This window comes from Drosophila melanogaster, chromosome 3R, assembly GCF_000001215.4.
Source record: "Drosophila melanogaster chromosome 3R".
Classification (NCBI taxonomy): Eukaryota; Metazoa; Arthropoda; class Insecta; order Diptera; family Drosophilidae; genus Drosophila; species Drosophila melanogaster.
Genome location: NT_033777.3, coordinates 9,803,466 through 9,822,396, shown reverse-complemented (window position 1 = coordinate 9,822,396; position 18,931 = coordinate 9,803,466). Strand labels below are relative to the sequence as shown.

The 18,931-nt window shown below is 44.2% G+C and overlaps 7 protein-coding genes, 1 long non-coding RNA gene and 1 other non-coding gene across 10 annotated transcripts; 6 read left to right on the top strand and 3 right to left on the bottom strand.

The window, feature by feature from the left end:
* Positions 1–137: 137 nt before the first annotated feature.
* lncRNA:CR45790 (long non-coding RNA:CR45790) lies at positions 138–1,007 on the bottom strand. The gene has a single exon (NR_133371.1). It is a non-coding gene; the product is annotated as a long non-coding RNA:CR45790 (long non-coding RNA).
* Positions 1,008–1,205: 198 nt separating this feature from the next.
* Positions 1,206–1,883, top strand: CG42857 (uncharacterized protein). The gene is made up of 2 exons (NM_001202277.1): positions 1,206–1,387; positions 1,445–1,883. Exons 1-2 carry the CDS (start codon positions 1,295–1,297, stop codon positions 1,766–1,768), a joined length of 417 nt encoding a protein of 138 aa, NP_001189206.1. The 5' UTR covers positions 1,206–1,294; the 3' UTR covers positions 1,769–1,883.
* A 636-nt stretch (positions 1,884–2,519) lies between these two features.
* CG9458 (uncharacterized protein) lies at positions 2,520–3,483 on the top strand. The gene is made up of 2 exons (NM_169312.3): positions 2,520–2,757; positions 2,822–3,483. The coding sequence occupies exons 1-2, from the start codon at positions 2,530–2,532 to the stop codon at positions 3,386–3,388; spliced, it is 795 nt and encodes a 264-aa protein (NP_731419.1). The 5' UTR covers positions 2,520–2,529; the 3' UTR covers positions 3,389–3,483.
* Positions 3,484–4,001: 518 nt separating this feature from the next.
* On the top strand, positions 4,002–4,969 carry CG9459 (uncharacterized protein). Its single transcript, NM_141701.3, has 2 exons — positions 4,002–4,258; positions 4,326–4,969. Exons 1-2 carry the CDS (start codon positions 4,031–4,033, stop codon positions 4,893–4,895), a joined length of 798 nt encoding a protein of 265 aa, NP_649958.2. The 5' UTR covers positions 4,002–4,030; the 3' UTR covers positions 4,896–4,969.
* A 448-nt stretch (positions 4,970–5,417) lies between these two features.
* Positions 5,418–6,469, top strand: CG16904 (uncharacterized protein). The gene is made up of 2 exons (NM_141700.3): positions 5,418–5,655; positions 5,728–6,469. Exons 1-2 carry the CDS (start codon positions 5,440–5,442, stop codon positions 6,298–6,300), a joined length of 789 nt encoding a protein of 262 aa, NP_649957.1. The 5' UTR covers positions 5,418–5,439; the 3' UTR covers positions 6,301–6,469.
* A 769-nt stretch (positions 6,470–7,238) lies between these two features.
* Positions 7,239–8,236, bottom strand: eloF (elongase F). The gene is made up of 2 exons (NM_141699.3): positions 8,015–8,236; positions 7,239–7,949 (listed from the first exon to the last, which is right to left on the bottom strand). Exons 1-2 carry the CDS (start codon positions 8,213–8,215, stop codon positions 7,377–7,379), a joined length of 774 nt encoding a protein of 257 aa, NP_649956.1. The 5' UTR covers positions 8,216–8,236; the 3' UTR covers positions 7,239–7,376.
* A 221-nt stretch (positions 8,237–8,457) lies between these two features.
* CG8534 (uncharacterized protein) lies at positions 8,458–9,650 on the bottom strand. The gene is made up of 2 exons (NM_141698.2): positions 9,368–9,650; positions 8,458–9,164 (listed from the first exon to the last, which is right to left on the bottom strand). Exons 1-2 carry the CDS (start codon positions 9,590–9,592, stop codon positions 8,592–8,594), a joined length of 798 nt encoding a protein of 265 aa, NP_649955.1. The 5' UTR covers positions 9,593–9,650; the 3' UTR covers positions 8,458–8,591.
* asRNA:CR44035 (antisense RNA:CR44035) lies at positions 8,468–12,377 on the top strand. The gene is made up of 2 exons (NR_073992.1): positions 8,468–9,182; positions 11,491–12,377.
* Positions 12,378–13,028: 651 nt separating this feature from the next.
* FBXO11 (F-box protein 11) lies at positions 13,029–18,911 on the top strand. 2 transcript variants are annotated; one of them, NM_001275512.1, is made up of 4 exons: positions 13,029–15,877; positions 15,979–16,159; positions 16,223–17,297; positions 17,379–18,911. In NM_001275512.1, the coding sequence occupies exons 1-4, from the start codon at positions 13,715–13,717 to the stop codon at positions 17,506–17,508; spliced, it is 3,549 nt and encodes a 1,182-aa protein (NP_001262441.1). In that variant the 5' UTR covers positions 13,029–13,714; the 3' UTR covers positions 17,509–18,911. The 2 variants fall into 2 exon arrangements, with proteins under 2 accessions (NP_001262441.1, NP_649954.1); NM_141697.2 differs by having other exon boundaries at positions 17,379–17,628.
* The last annotated feature ends 20 nt before the right edge of the window (positions 18,912–18,931 follow it).

Sequence of the window (18,931 nt, the reverse complement as noted above, 5' to 3'; positions counted from 1 at the left end):
TGGAGTCGTTTTGGGAACAAGCTTATATGAGTTAACTTATCCTATGTAAGCAATTATATATATATCAAATTTAACAAATATTTTATAACATAGTAAAAATCAATAAGCATTCCTTTCTGATAACCATTTGGGTGACACATGCTCATCCTGAACACGGGCTGCTGGCCAAAATGATGTGGATTTGATGGCTTAAATACCAGATGGCCAAAGTCCAAGAGCCTGTGAATGTCGCCGCATCCTGCTAAGTGGCAGGATGAGAGGCCAGACGGAGAGGACATTAGTCAAGTGCAACAGCTTTCAAATAAACATAAATTGAGGATGCTACGCTGTGGCGGAGCACGGAGCACGAGGTGGCACTGGGCAAACCGGGGGGGGTGCACTGGAAAGTGGAAATTGGGGAGAGTGGGGGAATACTCGGGCAGGACTTTGCAACAGCATCTCCAGCTCCTTTCAGCCGCCTGGTGTCGTAATTAAAGGCAGTCGCGCAATAACGAAGAGAAATGCCCGTTGCCAACGAGCGGAGGATGCGCTTCTAATTTATTTGTTTTCCTCACTTGACTTTTATTTACACGGGCATTGGCATGTGAGTGGCATGGAGTGGAACGGCAAGGAGGAACGGAGTAGTTGGGTGACTCTTGGCTGCTTTTCGGGTGGCTTTCGAGGTGGCGCAGAAGGAGAGCTATTGCAACATCCTGACGCCGTTTGTTACCTTTTGTTTGTGAAAGTTCTCCGTGCGCGCCTTTTCGGGGCCAGGGCAAAGTGCCAAATTGGCCTAATGGCGTTAATGCGAATACGAGTCGAGACTAAACCAACGACCAACCGAACAACCAACCAACCAACCAACCAACCAACCAGGCCCACATCAAAGGTCGTTTACACAGCTACACAGGATTCGGTACCAGCTTTCAACTTCGAATGCAGATGCACTTGAAAACTGGGTGCAGTTGCCAAGCCAGCGTTATATGTATACCCCACTCCCACATCCACATTCATGTCCACTTTCCACTTTCCACTCACAATGCAATGCAAATCAAAGCACTTAAAAAGTTGAGCAATTTGGCAACGAATGCTAATGAATGTTGATAACATTCCTAGGGATGCATTCGGATTTCGGATTTCATTTAAGTTTAAATTCCGCAGCCCTGGCATCTTCATGAAATACCAAAATTAATTGGCTTATCGAAAATGGCGAAAACAATGCTGCCAGTGTCAAAAAAAACAGATAGCTGCACAAGGTCTTACTATTCGTCACGTGTTGCAGTTTGCTAGATTATTTAAGAAAATCATTTTAGAAATGCCGCCTTTTTCCACCTGTTCTTTGTGCAACGTAAGAACCAGGAAGATGGCAAAGGATCCTGTGACCTTAAAGCTAATCTACGTGTGTCCAGTATGAAAGCAAGTTACTAGTTATGTGAAAATTGTAAACTTATGTTAAATCTTGCAGATATGCTTTAAGAGCACGTTTCAGGAAAAAAAACAGCTAATTAAAGCTGAGAATCTTAAAAAGAACGGAGTTGCCAAACAGCCGAAAATGAAAAGGATCACGTGCCAGGATAAAAGCGAAAGGATAGCAAAGAAAGCAGTTGATCAATGTGTGGAAACTGAGAAGAAGGAAAAGAAAATGCGCCCTCTCAAAAGCTACAATCCACGTGCAATTGATCCACCTAAGGTGCATCGTATGCCGACTATCACACCTTTACTCATGCAAACTGTGATAATTAAGAATCGGAAGTATGTGGCCATTAGTGAGACAGCCGACAACGAGTGATATGTACTTGGCCTGATTTTTCAGTTTTATAAGGCAGCGACTGGTATCTAATTAAACTAGTTTCGACATATGCTCATTGCCATCTATTGAAGCGCTTAATAAAAAGCACAAAACGAAATTGGTAGACTCTTTTAAAGTTGATTTCGACACATATATGTATGTACATTGTATTAAAACCCACTATTGCATTTAAATAAGTGCACTAGATGCCGCGACCCGTATTTAGTTCTAAATTTGTTATGGCTGTTGCCACTTTTGTTGCACTGGATGTGCGTGATGTGGCGGTATTTGTTTATGTACCATTTTCGCATCCGCTTTGCATGGAAGTTGCTGCAGTTGCAGTTTGGCCACGCCCACTGCGTAACCCGATGCGATACGAAAATGGCCGCCCATCTTTTTGTACCGCTTTCGTTTCGCATGTGCGTGATTTTCGAACATTTCCCGGGAGCCCATTAAACTTTTAATGGAATTTTCATAATCATGTTTAAAGTTGCGAAGGTACGTGGAAAGTTTTGCATTATTGGTATTGATTTAAAGCCAAGGGGAATCAATTTTCATGGTTACTTTCACTGTCTGCCTCCTCAGGCTCTTCAAATTAAATACAAATCATGCATTTGTCGCATGCTTCGAGTATTGGTAAACCCTACTTGCCGTACTCACGCCTAAATTACCATACCAATTAAGCGTGTTTATCGAAGCTTATAAACCACAATAAAATTAGTCGCATTTCCATCGATCCACGGTAAGCACACACAATCGCAATGTTGGGTGATCTAGTGGACTTTTTGGGCAAATCCCCACCCGATCCTGTGCGCCTGCCACTCCTGGCCAGCCACAAGCCCGTCCTGATGGTATTGGCCACCTACCTGTTCTTCGTAAAGATAGCGGGTCCAAAGATCATGCGGAATCGAAAGCCCTTTGACCTTCGCGGTCTGATAAAGGCGTACAACATCATGCAGATCGTGTACAATGTCATCATGTGCTTTTTTGTGAGTTTCCCCCCAAAAATATCAACCATCACGGATTGTTTAATATAGAAATTCCACTTTACAGGCTGTCCACTTCATGCTGGGACCCGGAGACTATAACTTTAAGTGCATCAAGAACCTGCCGCCGGATCATGAGTACAAGACCTGGGAGCGCTGGCTTACGTACTCGTACTTCTTCAATAAGCTGCTCGATCTGCTGGAGACGGTCTTCTTTGTGCTGCGAAAGAAGGATCGCCAGATATCCTTTCTGCACGTCTTCCATCACATGTACATGCTGTACTTCAGCTTTATGTATCTGTACTACTACGGATACGGTGGTCATGGGTTCTTTATGTGCTTCTTCAACGTCGTCGTGCACATCATGATGTACAGCTACTACTATCAGTCGTCGCTCAATCGCGATTCGAAGGGCGATCTGTGGTGGAAGAAGTACATCACTATCGTTCAGCTCATCCAGTTTGGAATCGTTCTGGGGCATAGTATCTACACCCTAAAGCAACCGGACTGTCCATCAGCCCGGTTCTCGGCGACCTGTGCCGGCAGCATCTCCGTTGTGTTCATCATCTTATTTAGCAACTTCTATTTTCATGCCTATATTCGACCCAAGAAAAGGAAACAGAAAAACATCTAAGCTAGAGCCAGTCATCAGATTTGTTCTGTGCAGCATTTAGATCTCTATAGAGAAACCTATTTTAATTTTAGAGCTAATAAAAAACATAAAGATGTATTTGAATTGTATATCTGTTTACTAGTAATGACTGATATTCGGATGAATATTATGATGGAAAAGGTGGAATAACACAAGACTTTGCCCGAAATTGTATGCTATTACTACGAAAATATCAATATCAAACAAAGTGTAAGTAAACTTCATTAGAAGTGACACGGTTAGAATTATATAAAATCGATTGATCTTAGAATACGTTAAAGTTATTACGTCAAAAGGCATTAAAAACTGGACTGCATTTAAAACTGGACTACATTAAAAACTAAATACGAATGCCATTATTTTACCTTTCGTAACCAGGGGACAGTGGATGTTCAACATATCCGGCATTCCAAGCGATGGAAACCTATTTTCCTTACTTTGTGACCGCAATACCCTCTTATATGGTCGGCGTAATAGGTTTTACTTACGTATGTAGGTATTTGTATAATAGAAACACACACTTAAATCAGCCTCGAAAACGAGCAGATTACCATTTCTCGGTTCTCGGCCGGAGTCCACATCAGTCGCTATTCCACCGACGTCGATAACACTTAGATATCCGACATGTTTGCCCATATGCTGGACTTCCTGAATCGATCGCCACCGGATCCTGTGCGTCTTCCGTTGACCAGCAGCCACTGGCCGGTGTTGACCATCCTTGGAATCTATCTAGTCTTCATAAAAATAGTGGGTCCTTGGTTTATGCAGAATCAAAAGCCCTACAATCTGGATAGAGCTATCAAGATCTACAACATCGTGCAAATCGCATACAATGTCATTTTGTTAATATTTGTAAGTAATGCTCTTTTTTTTAACAAAAATATATTAATATTCATTATATGTATCTCCAAATTTAAAGAGTGTGCACTTCATGCTTGGTCCTGGCAACTATAACTTCAGTTGCATATCCAATCTGCCGTTGGATCATGAGTACAAGAACTGGGAGCGTTGGCTCAGTTACTCCTACTTCTTCAACAAGCTCATGGATCTGCTGGAGACTGTGTTCTTTATATTCAGAAAGAAGTATCGCCAGATATCGTTCCTGCACGTTTTCCACCACGTATACATGGTGTACATAGGCTTCTTGTACATGTATTATTATGGATACGGCGGCCATGGATTCTTCTTGATCACCTTCAACGTGGTGGTGCACACCATGATGTACACCTACTACTACCAGTCGTCCCTCAATCGGAACTCGGGTGGCGATCTCTGGTGGAAGAAATACATCACAGTCGTTCAGCTTGTCCAATTTGTTATTATATTCTCGCACAGCGTCTATATCCTCCGGCAAACTGATTGTCAAACATCACGATTATCGGCAACTTGGGGCTCACTGATATCTGTAGTATTTATAATTCTATTTAGTAACTTCTACGTTCGCACCTACATTCTTCCCAAGAAAACGAAATCGGCGGTGGGCCGATGAGCAAAACTAATTAAGATTTAATATCACTGTTCCTTACATTAATCAATGTCATTAATAAATGCTTTTGATACAACAAATTCATTTGTTTTATATCATTGTATATATCGTATATTATACATAGATATATATTTTACATAAAGCAATGGGAGATATTTGTTGGTTTCTAGAACTCTCTATCCACTCGACTGCTTAATGCTATTAAATATGCAAAATACCCCTTTAATTGGGTCTCGCCAGTATTTTATAAATGTAGAACACTTTTTTTGTTGTATTGACAATAATGTCAAAAGGAGTAATTTTGTAAATAATGGCACTGCTGATTAATAAAATGTTGAAAATAAAAACGTAGTTGAACTGTTACTTATATTGTATTTAGTTCGATTTGCAAAGCTTTAAGTATTCAAGTTGAAGGTTGATAGTGGGTTAAACATACCGGAAATTTGCACTAATGTAATTAGCAAATAGGTAATAGTATAGTGGCTATCGTGAAAGAAAGAAATCACAGAAGGTAAAAGTCAAGTCACTCGTTAAGTCGTGCGCGAAAATGTTCGAGGTGTTCGATAAGCCCTTCGCCGATCCTGTCCAGCTGCCGCTGGCGGGCAGTATCCGCACCTCGGTGATCATCATCACGGTGTATCTATTGTTTGTGCTCAAGCTGGGCAGGAAGCTGATGGACAAGCATGAGGCACTCCAGCTGCGAGGTGTGCTCAAGTTCTACAACATCGGACAAGTCCTGTTCAATTCGGTGATTTTTGTGTGGGTACGTAAGTCGAAGGATATCGATATACACAGTTTTTTAATCGTTTTCAATGGATTGCTCCATATTACCCAGGGCATCCATCTGTTATTCGTGCAGAAGCCGTACAACCTGAGCTGCATGCAAGTCCTGCCGCAGGATCATGAGCTAAAGTCCACGGAAAGGACACTGTCGTACATGTACCATCTGAACAAGGTGCTCGACCTGATGGACACCATATTCTTTGTGCTGCGCAAGAAGCAGCGCCAGATCACGTTCCTCCATGTGTTCCATCACGTCTTCATGGTCTTCACCTCGCACATGCTGATCCGATTCTACGGTTTTGGTGGCCATGTCTTCCTGATCTGCATGTTCAATGTTCTGGTGCACATCGTCATGTACGGCTACTACTACGCCTCGTCGCAGAGCCAGAATGTGCAGGAGAGCCTCTGGTGGAAGAAGTACCTTACCCTGGGCCAGCTGGTGCAGTTCCTCCTGATGTTCCTGCACTGCATGTACACCTATTTCCAGCCAAACTGCTCGGCGTCGCGGGGTGTCATCTATGTCATAAGTTCGGCCAGCGCCTTCATGTTTCTGATGTTCACCAAGTTCTACATAAAGACCTACATTCGGCCGAAAGAGGTCAAGTCCAAGGGCAAGGTCAACTGAATGCACCTGCTACACTGTGATCAAAAACTGGTAATTCGTATGTACATAACTATTGGGGTGCATAGGAATGAAGAGTGTCTTTCCAACTTTCATACAATTTTTGTTATAAAATTCCCACCTTTGATCCTGTTTTTTTTTTGTATTATTTAATAAGAATGTATTTGTAATCAACAAATATTTTATTATTACTTTTACAATACATTGGCTTCTTAAATTAAATTTGAATTATAAAGTGATACATCATTGGTTTCTCTGAGTGTACTCGACAATTTGCATATGCGCCGTTTGAATAATAGATGAATTCAAATGCATCGACAGTTAATTCAAATGCAGTCGAAAAGGTCAAGGAGTTAGACTCCGTCCGGAATAAATCCCATCGGCCACATCTCGACTACTCGTGGTTTCCATCGTCGAATCGAGGGGATTCCCCTTGGCACGTGATCTGCATGCTCCGCAGAACTTGGACCGAGCACGTCTCTGGACATTCCATGCTGCATTTAATTAGAATATTAGGAACGAGCCTGGCCCAGCACCGGCGATTTATGGCACCGGAAGGGTCACCCGTGGCCGGCCGAATTTGCATAGGAATCGCATGCGGCGAATCAGAGTCAAAGTGCCAGCTGAATAATTGCGGCCATGCGGCAACATTAAAGCGAAGCCGCAGTCAAGTGCAGTGGTTCCTGGTTGGGCACTAGCTTTTCGGGTCCTTCGTCCTTAGTCCTTCGTCCTTCGTCCTTCCTTGGCCCCTGGAATGGGGCCTCCAACTGGCCGAGCCACCGAGCGTGCTGAGTAATTGCCGTTTTAAATGACATTAAACGTGCATTGTGCATGCACTTCCCTTAGCAGTCGCATGCCTGCGTTTCCCCTTTATGCATTCGATTTTTAGCTATTTTTATAACTACCCTTTGCATGACACTGGTGAGACTGCCTTCAAAAATAGTTTGACGCCAAGAAAACAAATGTTTTTTAATTCATTTACCCCATAAAATCATATATGAAATATTCAAAAATAGGCTGTGGCTATTGTTGCTTCACGAATCTTTAGGCTTTGTACTCATGATTTAGTTTAAATTTAGTTAATTTTTGTTTTGTTTCGCTGACTTCTTTCCTGGCTTTATGTAGTTGTGGTAATAAAATTGGCTAAATATCACTGCAAAAAACGCTGAAAGCGATCCGCATCCGTAGGTCAAGGGTCTGTTGACCGCGCAGTTGGGCTGTGCCAGCGTGATGGTACAGTGGAGCAGAATAATGGCGAACTGGACCAGCTGAGCAATTGTGATGTATTTCTTCCACCAGAGACTTCTCTGCACCTCCTTGCTGATCGAGGATAGATAGTAGTAGGCGTACATAATCACGTGGACGGCGGTGTTTAGCAGGCACTGTGGAAAGGCAACGCCACCGTATCCGTGGAAGCAGTAGTAGAGATATCCAAAAAATGCCATCGCAAAATGATGGAAGACGTGCAGGAAGGATATCTGTCTGTCCTTTTTGCGGAGCACAAAGAAAATGGTTTCCACAAGGTCTACGAATTTGTTCACCAGGTACAAAGTGCAAATCAAACGCTCTCTATCCTTATATTTGTGATCCATCGGCAGGCTAACAATGCAACTGATTTGGTAGGCTTTCAGGACAAACAGGAAGTGAACTCCCTGTAAAAGTAGCATCCTCCCATCAGAACCTGCAGATGTCCAGAAGCCCCAGTTCAAATACTTACTAAAACGAGTATTAGACCATTGTAAAGGATCTGGAATATGTTGTAGATCCTGATGACGCCATTCAAATGGAAGGGCTTTCGGTGCTCCATGATTTTGGGGCCCAGCTTGAGCACAAACAGCAGATAGCCAATCAATGTGCCCATGGTTATCCATGGATTGCTTACAACGGGTATCTTTACAGGATCTATCGGAGCGAACATGGCGAATCTAATCGAGTTGTGCGATTGATAGTGACTAATCCAAACTCGAAATTAGGCTCTCGACCTTAAGTGGCACAAATTGTTACAATGTTTCTTTAAATGGAGCATTTACATTCGTATGCCGTAGTGTGCATTTTAAATGGGAATTCGGGAAGCGTTCTATCCACGCTTTGATTTTCAAGTACCACAACTCGTGGATATGCTAAGTGACTTCAAGATATTAAAAGACTAGCGAGTAACTTGGCCAGGGCTAGTGCTGAGATAGCTGTGAATACGGTGCCCAGTAGAGTCTTGGTGCTGAGTGCTCCAATGCAAGTTTATTAGTTAGTCGGTATCGCGAAACACACAGTCACCGTCATTCAAAGGATTTGCGGCCTCAATCGGATTTCAACGCGCTCTTCTGTTTGCTTCCATTCAGTATGTAGTTGTGAATGTAGAAGTTGGCAAACATCAGGATGAAGGTCGTGGAAATGAACATGCCAGTATATATCACAGTTCGGGAGGCATTGCAATCGGGCTGCATCAGGGTGTAGCTAAAGTTCGCCAGCACCAGGATGAACTGGACCAGCTGGACAATGGTGATGTACTTCTTCCACCGACTCGTCTGCACATCCTTGCTGACGGAGGACAGGTAGTAGTAGGCGTACATGATCACATGGACCGCCACATTGAGCAGGCATAATGGGAACAGAGTGCCTCCATAGCCGTTGAAGGTAATGTGCAGGTATCCGCCAAAGGACATCACCAGGTGGTGGAAGACGTGCAGGAAGGATATCTGGCGATCCTTCTTGCGCAGCACAAAGAACACAGTCTCCAGCAGATCCATGAACTTGTTGAAGAAGTACGAGTAGGTCAACCATCTTTCTCGGCTCTTCAGCTCGTGATCCAGCGGCAGTTTGGTGATGCATCGCAGGTCGTAGGCCTTCAGGACGAACAAAAAGTGAAGACCCTGGAAGCAAAGGATGTGGTAAGTATGGAACACAGTCTATATTTTTATGTTGCCTCTATGTTAATTTATTAAGATCATTTTAAGATTTATTAAGATCATTGAGTTAAGTTTATAAGATCATCTGATTTTTATGTCACATTAATGATTATGCAGAATGGTGCATTCTGTAGTGACTTATGACCGTCTGGGTTCTATGTACCTACCGCTATCAGAATAACGCCGTTGTAGACAATCTGCATAATGTTGTATGCCCTGATGACTCTGCGGAGATCGTAGGGCTTTCTGTTCTCCATGAACTTCCTGCCTAACTTCAAGACAAACAGCAGATAGAGCGAAACGATGGTCAGCGATGGCCATGGACTTCCGATGAGTGGCAGGCGGACAGGATCCTCCGAAATGATTAGGGTTCCATTGAGTAAATCGGCCATTCTAAACGAAAATCTAAAGTCAATCCGCTTCCACTCGAGGTAATGTTTCACTGGCAACTAATCAGAGTTCAGTCTTTTATGTTCAACCAAATGCGCTTCCATTGAATTGGAAATGCGAGCTGGTCGCGTAGCATAAAGAAGAGCGGCATTAACATAAATTCTAATTTTGCAATAGTACGTATACACTTGCTCAGTACACACAGTACTCAGAGCATATATACTAAGCCAATAAGACAATATTTTTGTTTTTTTTTTTTTACCAGAAACACTAAGCCGTTTTTTTCCACTCACCAATCGGTCAGTATAACTATTCCAACTTTTATGACAAAAGTTCAAGTTTTTGCGCGCTGCACTTGAACTGCAAATCGCCAGCATGGCAATAAAACATCGATTCTGCCGCTTGTAAATTGTTTTATACGCATCGTGTTGAACGCGTATGCACGTAGTGTTCACGCCAGTGAGAATTCCAATTAAACAACTTTTGACATGGTGCATGGTGCACCATGTTGTGAATCTCAATAGCGGATATCTGGCAGTCGGAAAATGCGATCCATACATTTTCACTTCGATTTTTTTTCGTGCCATGCCACCAAAAAGCCATTTGTCGATGCGAAGAAAAGGGGGGGAATTTCCACCCATAAGCCAAGACATTTTCCACTAACTAACCGTGTGGAAGGTAGAATTACTTCTTATTAAGCAGCTGTGGCTGCGGTGGAAATGAAAATAATGACACTGGTGCTGGATGGAATGGGATGGGATGGGTCACTATATGTGGCAATTGGGGGGATTGTGTTCCGCTATAAGGTGTGCTGTTGTGCGCCGGCCATTGCAAATTGAGTCATTTTTCATTCCGCACTGGATTATAGGGAATGTACAAAGACGAGGGCGAATGCAGCGAGGCCTCAATGTGTCACAATTTCATGGCCATAATTGGGTCACAGAAAGTGTCCTTTGAGCGCGGAATAAGCAGGATTATGGCGCTTCCTTTTTTTTTTTTGCCATTGTATTTTGAGCGGACAGGTGCATCAGATGCGATCAGGTGGTAAAAAGGTCAAAGACATAAAACCACAGCATTTATAATTCAAATGGTACAACCTTTGTCTTGCACAAATGTGTGGCATTTTACACGCCTGCCACAAATTTCGTTGGCAAAACTGCGAAAGATACGCAAATTGCGTCTCATTATGGTTGAGTTAATATTTCATGGGCAATTTACCGAGATTGAAACCGACACACTTCAAAAACAGCGCGCATATACATATGTACACACGCACTCGCGTTTAATTACGCTTGCCGATTTCCATTGGCAGAGGACCTTCGGTTCGTCCCTTCTTCATGCAATTTTAAACTCAATTAAAAGTTTTGCGCATTAGACATACACACTTTTGCCCGAAAGAGAGCTCCTGGAAATGTGATTAAGCCGGGCCCAAAAACTAGGTTGGCGAAGGGTGGTGCTGATGGTGATGTTGTTGGTGGTGGTGGTGCAGGGCACTCGCATTAGTTGTCATTAAAAATGTGAGCGATTCCATCTAAATGACTTGGCATATTCTGCTGCATGTCAGGCATGCAGCTCGGCACTCCGCCAGCGGACAGGTGGATTCAATTGGAGGCAACAGGCCCATTGACACACATTGATCCGCTCCTTGGTTGCCACTACCCAAAAGAAAATTGGTATGGAAAGGAAAATTTCTTAAAGGTAGCAGCTCCTAAATGAGGTGCACTTAAAAAGAAAGCACATATGGAGAATTTCATACATTACAGAGGATTTCAGTTTAAGTAAAAGTAAAAGTTTTAAAAGAATATGGTAGTGGTTATTATTTTCGACACATTAATGTTGTTTACACGACTAAATATCGCGGCAATAATAATTTAATTGTCCACCTTTGCCCTGCTTTCAGCTTGACCACAGGAAAATCCATTTGCTCAGTTTTTTCGTCGGCCTGAATCCGAAATGCGAAAACTGGCACTGGCACTGGCGGCCGCCTGAATAATGAAGGCAAATCGGAAAAGAGGCAAAACAGCAAAAAGTTAAATGCCTCTAATGACAGAAAATGAAGCAAATGACGAAAAATTGCGCAAAACAAAGGAGACAAATAATAATATGCGAAAATGGTTGACTCGGACGCTTCCACCCACCGGAGGCCACCGACCACCGCCCACTTGAGGCCACCCACATTCACGTTCACATCCTCGAGAGCTCAAAGGAGAGGAGAGCACGCACCAGCGAAGATAGGAAGGTAACCGTGGGGGCCAAGTGAATTACCAACAACGGGCGAATCAAGAAAAGCATGTGCGCGGCATAATTACGAAGCAATTAGACGAAATTATTATTGAGGTCAGCGGCGAGGAGATGCCGGGGAGTACAGGACACCAGACCCCCCGAGAACATATGGCCATAGTCAACCCACCCACCCCCCTTTTCGGTGGCGTCGGACCAAAGGGATGCGTATGCCATTATCATTCACGCCGGGTGAGGGAATGTAAAGGAAGTAGAACCTCTAAATGGGCACCACAAAGCGCAGACCAAAACAACACTCGTAACTACAAGCTGGTTTAAGTGGCGAAAACCGGAAAAAAATTACGGAAAACGACGAGTGGACGAGGACACAACGAATAGGTCGAGAAAAACTATAAACAAATGATTAACAAATCATCTTAGGGCAGCTGTATGGCCCATGTTTCAACTATAAAAGTGAACGAATAAAGTAAAATCTAAGATTAACTCTTTTCAATTTGTTTGTATATTGAGAGTGTCAAATACGGTGCTACACAATTAAATTGAAACAAAAAAAAATTATTTATTTCTTATCTCTAATTAGTTTTATTTCGAAACTACGTCTGATTTTTGTAACTTTTAAGTTTAATAATTGGAATCCAGCTGGACAGCGAACTCCAAAGAGTGCTATTTATATAAAAAGTATGCTTAACATTTGACACGTGCCTTTTGGCATTTGGGTCACAAGTTCAGTAAAAGAAACATTTAAGTTCAATTTCCCATAGTCGATGCAATCGCGTGTGCGAAGTTCAATGTTGGGCACTCGTTCAATGAAGCAGTCAAAACATGGCGCAAAACGGCAATGACAAGCAGGTGAACAATGAAACTTATACCCAAAGGAGGCGTGACGCGGCCTTAATTGTCGATATGCTGCAGCTGATGTGTTTGGTTGCATGTTGGCTGTTTACCACGCGCTCCCAAAATCAGTACAACTTAATGCAAACATTTAAAACTTATAAAATTTAAAATGTTTAAGATTTATGAACGCGGTAAAAGCATACATTTAATTGTGCATTATAATTTAAAATAGACACGAAGCATTTGAATACGCGCCAAAAAGATATCAATTTCATCGATATTAAAATCGATTTCACAAAAACGATGCCAAAAAATACCAAACGTCTTTAAGGCGCTGTCGGTTTTTTTCCGTTGCTAGCTGGTATTTTCCATCAGTCGAGCAGCGGTCACTCTCAACGCTAAAATTAAAACTCCGAGTATAGGTGGTTTCGCTTCTGAAATTTTGGAATAAAAGTGTTCAATTGTGTCAAGTGCACAAGCTATTGGATAGAACTTGCGTATTTGCATTGTGAAAAGTGTTTATTTGGACCGCGAAACAAGCGAAAAGAAATCAGAGTGTCTGCTGCGAAGACGAATTAAAGGGGAGACGGAGTAACAATGAGTGAGCGAGACGGAGCAGACCAGCGTGTACGCTAGCGGTGCTCTTCTAACCAAATAAAACAAAACAAAGGAGAGACAAAGGATAGAAACCCCGAAAAAGGCACACTCGCACACACATACACATGCACTCGCTAGCAATAAGAAGAGCAGTCAGCAGACGGATAAACTTTAGCAAATGTAGCTAAATTAACAATCAATCGAAGGGTCCAAGGATATAGCCAGCCAATCCGAACCGATCGGTGGCACTCCACATCGAAAGCGAAGTGAGGGGAACGAGAGAAAGAGCGAAAAGTCGTCGCCAAATTGTGCATGTGCATGTGGCAGTGTGTGTATGCCAGTGTGAGTGCGTGTGCATATGGGGTTGGAAAACTGTGAAAACTCAAACGCAAAAGTCTTTGGGTCTGATTAACTCGTGGAAAACTGATCATCGCTGGGCAGGTGAAGCGAAGATGCCGAGCGCCTCATTCACCTCATCGCGCACCTACGTGCGCCGCTCCCGACGGAAAGGAGCCAACCGGATAGCAATGCCCAACCGGCCGACGGGCAACATTATGGACCCCATGCTTCAGCAGAACGTGACCGCCGCCGGTGCGGGAGCCAGTGCATCCGGTTCCAACAGCAATGCCGCCAGTAGTTCCGGGGCTGGTGGCGTTGGCAACAACAACGCCAGCAGTAGCGGAAGCAGTGGCGCCACCTCCACATCCGGATCTGCAGCGGCGGCAGCATCAGCCGCCGGACCTACTGCAGCAGGAGCCTCTAGTTCTGCAGAGTACTTTGACAGCGGCCAAGGAGCTAGTGGATCCAGCGGAGCAGCTTCATCGGGCTTCTCTGGCAGCTTTTACAATGCCCTGCAAATGATGGACACCACTGAGAGTTCGGGCGCCGGCACCAGCCAGTCAACGCCACCGGCATTAGGAGCCTCCTCCACCACCGCTTCGAAGTCCACCTGCGCCACAGTCGGATCTAGTACGGCAAGCACGTCGGCCGCCGCAGCAGCTGCAGCCTCCGCTTCTGCCGGAAGTAGTCACCAGAGCCCGTACGACTTGCGCCGAAAGATCTCCGCTAGCAGCCACGAACAGTGGCCCACTAGTTCATCTTCCGCCGTGGCAGCAGCTGCCGCAATACTCGTGGGACCATCGAGCAGCTCCCCGCCACTGGTTAATCCGGGTGCCTCGCCCTCCAGCTCCTCATCGTCCTCCTCCTCTAGCTCGTCGTCTTCGTCCGCCTCGTCCTCGAGCTCCTCGTCCAATGTTCAGGCGCCCTCGACCAGCGCCACCTTTCCGGTGAACAATGCACCCACCACTGGAGCCACTCTGGCGCAGCCACCCAATGTCCACAGTTCGGTGCCGCAACAGCATTGTGGAGCACTGCCGGTTGGCGCTGCCATCGAGGATAATAACTACATGCTGCCGGCTAGGAAAAGATCTCGACGCCTCTACACACAAGGCGGAGAGATGGGACCGTCTGCAGGTGCCACAGGTGAAGCAGCCGGAGCTGGAACAGCTGCGTCCGGCGGAGCAGGTTGTGCGCCCACAGCGGCCCAGTACCTTCAGTATGAACTGCCCGACGAGGTACTGCTGGCCATCTTCTCGTATCTTATGGAACAGGACCTATGCCGGCTGGCGCTTGTATGTAAGCGCTTTAACACCATTGCCAACGACACGGAGCTGTGGAAGCGTCTCTATCAGTCTGTCTTTGAGTACGACCTGCCGCTCTTCAACCCGGAACTGTGCAAGTTCGTGTTTGAGAAGCCCGAAGAGTCGGAGTACGCTAATCCGTGGAAAGAGAGCTTCCGCCAGCTGTACCGCGGTGTGCACGTGCGTCCCGGTTACCAGGAGCGTCGCAGCTCTGGCCGTAGTATTGTGTTCTTCAACACCATTCAGGCGGCTCTGGATTACCCAGAAGAGCGAGCGGCTGCAGGAGTTTTTGTGCCAGCCGGTGCAGGAGCCGGCAATGTGGTATCCGCCGGACTGTCCAACACAAGTGCGTCAGCGGGAGTCGGTGGTGCCAGCGTTAACGCACTGGTCAACATCTATGAGGAACAAGTGGCTCCGACCGAGCATCCTGGACCATTGATATTCCTACATGCTGGTCATTACAAGGGGGAATATTTGTTCATCGATTCGGACGTGGCACTTGTTGGTGCAGCGCCTGGCAACGTTGCCGAATCAGTGATCTTGGAACGGGAGGCCGGATCCACTGTGATGTTTGTAGAGGGGGCCAAGTACGCCTACGTGGGTTACCTCACACTCAAGTTTTCGCCTGAAGTTACATCAACAGTATCGCATCACAAGCACTACTGCCTGGACATCGGCGAGAACTGTTCTCCAACTGTGGACAATTGCATCATTCGCTCTACCTCGGTGGTGGGTGCTGCCGTCTGTGTGGGCGGGGTCAACGCCAATCCCGTCATTCGAAACTGCGATATCAGCGACTGCGAAAATGTAGGTCTATACGTCACCGACTACGCCCAGGGAACATACGAGCACAACGAGATCAGCCGGAACGCACTGGCGGGCATTTGGGTTAAGAACTTCGCCAGTCCGATTATGCGAGAGAACCACATACACCACGGTCGGGATGTGGGCATTTTTACCTTCGAAAATGGAATGGTAAGCTGAAGCTAATTGTATTACCACAACTCATTGTAATTCATTTGGAATATAACATTAACATCATATTAACTATTTTAATGTTTGATATCCTTTTTTAGGGCTACTTTGAGAAGAATGATATCCACAACAATCGTATAGCTGGTTTCGAGGTTAAGGCCGGAGCCAATCCTACCGTGGTTAAGTGTGAAATCCATCATGGCCAGACGGGCGGCATTTATGTGCACGAGAACGGACTTGGTCAGTTCATAGAGAACCGAATTCATTCAAATAATTTTGCAGGTAAGCTAACAATGCCAGAACTAGATCATTAATGGTATCTAACACACGCTTTTTGTCGTCAAGGTGTCTGGATAACCTCCAACAGCAATCCAACGATCCGCAAGAACGAGATCTACAACGGACACCAAGGAGGAGTGTACATCTTTGGCGAGGGTCGGGGTCTTATCGAACACAATAACATTTACGGAAATGCTCTGGCAGGGATTCAAATTCGCACCAATAGTGATCCCATAGTGCGTCACAACAAGATCCATCATGGCCAACACGGCGGCATATATGTACACGAGAAGGGTCAAGGGCTGATAGAGGAGAACGAGGTGTACTCCAATACACTGGCTGGCGTGTGGATAACCACTGGGAGCACTCCAGTATTGCGACGCAATCGAATACATTCGGGAAAGCAAGTGGGAGTCTACTTTTATGACAACGGGCATGGAAAGCTAGAGGACAATGACATATTCAACCACCTGTACTCGGGAGTGCAAATCCGCACGGGCAGCAATCCAGTAATACGCGGCAACAAGATCTGGGGCGGACAGAATGGTGGAGTACTGGTGTATAATGGTGGTCTGGGCTTGTTGGAGCAGAATGAGATATTCGACAATGCCATGGCCGGTGTTTGGATTAAAACGGACTCCAATCCGACGCTAAAGCGCAACAAGATCTATGACGGTCGTGATGGCGGCATCTGCATCTTCAACGGCGGCAAGGGCATCCTTGAGGAAAACGATATATTCCGCAACACACAGGCCGGTGTACTCATCTCGACACAATCCCACCCAATCCTGCGACGGAATCGCATTTACGATGGCCAAGCGGCGGGCGTGGAGATAACCAACAATGCCACCGCCACGCTTGAGCATAATCAGATATTCAAGAACAAGTTTGGTGGGCTGTGCCTAGCCAGCGGCGTTCAGCCCATAACGCGGGGCAACAACATCTTCAACAACGAGGACGAGGTGGAAAAGGCCGTATCCAGCGGGCAGTGCCTGTACAAGATTAGCAGCTACACCTCCTTTCCCATGCACGACTTCTACCGCTGCCAGACCTGCAACACAACCGACCGCAATGCCATATGCGTCAATTGCATTAAGAATTGTCATGCTGGTCATGACGTCGAGTTTATACGACACGATCGGTAAGTGAGCAGAGAAGAACTAATACATTGTATTTTTATATTTTATAAATAAATAATATATTTTTTTTATATATCTTGCAGCTTCTTTTGCGACTGCGGTGCTGGCACCCTGTCCAATCAGTGTCAACTGCAGGGCGAACCCACTCAGGACACGGACACACTCTACGACTCGGCAGCCCCCATGGAATCACACACACTGATGGTCAACTAGAGAACCCCCAACGGCAGCTAATCCACTATAGATATATCTTAAGTCGTTAAGGCCAATCTCTCAAATCTCTCGCACATCTCACGCGTTGCTGTAAATATTCAAAAGAAACCCAAACCCAACAAACAAAAAAAAAAACTATACACAATACAATTAATTGTATGTAAATAATAACTAATTATTCTTGCGTTCAAAATTTTACTCAATGTGCAATTTAGTTTAACACGAACTCACACGCAAAGTTTTCACTTTTTAACTGAGTATGTTACGGATAAATCAATGCAAAAACCACTGAAACTTTTCCCATTTATGTCACAACGAATGAAAAACTAAAAAGAGGAGCAACACCTTAAATACACAATGCATTTGTTTGTACGTCAAAATGTAAACGAAGGAGGCGCGATAGAGCCCTCTCGAAAACCCAGTGAAAAACAATTTTGTAATGTAGATTAGTAGAGATTTTAAAAGTACATCAATTAACATAAACTACGTGTAGGCATAAGATATATTCATAAGCGATTTACACATACACAGGCGAACCGAGTAAGATGTCCCCCCTCCTGACTAACAACAATTCGAAGAAAGCAATTCTAAGTATTAACAACAAACTAGATTAGCGGCAGCCAATGCTTCAGCAAACTAACCTATGAATATACGAGTATAGTAAACACATAACATAATTATACAGCATATACAGCACACTTTATATATATATATATATATATATATATATATTCATGAGAATTCTACGGATGCAGCACACGGACAACATACAAAATCAAAAGCCTTTTACCAAGCGTAAAATACCAAGCAATATTTCATGTCTAAATGTTGTAGAACAAATTTGTAGCTCAAACTTAAGCGAGAAATAGAAACAAGCCATGTGTCATTTTAGTTCAGTAAGTTGATGAAAAGTTTAGTATTTAGTTTGTCTTCGGGCCGAGTATTCGAATTATGCGAATCATTTTTATAATTTAAGTCTGTAGTAGCCTAGGTGTAAGTAACGCAAAACCCATAACTATTGCATAGATGACATTATCCGATAACTGCGTGTGTGAATTAAGTATTTTGTTTTTATTGCCTTACATTTTATTTATATTTGTTTGCCCGTGTTTTCCGCAACGGTTCACCATCGTAGGCCATTTATCGCTGTACGGATCAAATAACCACATAAATACTGCATACTATATTCTATATTCAACTATATGAAATATACGAACATCCGATTGTATTGTTTTACTAACAAAAATTTAAGTGCGTCCTCGACGTGCGACTATACTATGTAGAAATTGATTTTAATGTGTTACCTATGCAAGCAAATAACGTCGCCCTTGACTTGGACAAACAACTAAATATACATACTTATATTATATACACAAGGTATAAGCTAATATTTGAAATTTGACAAAAAAAAATTAAGAAAAGA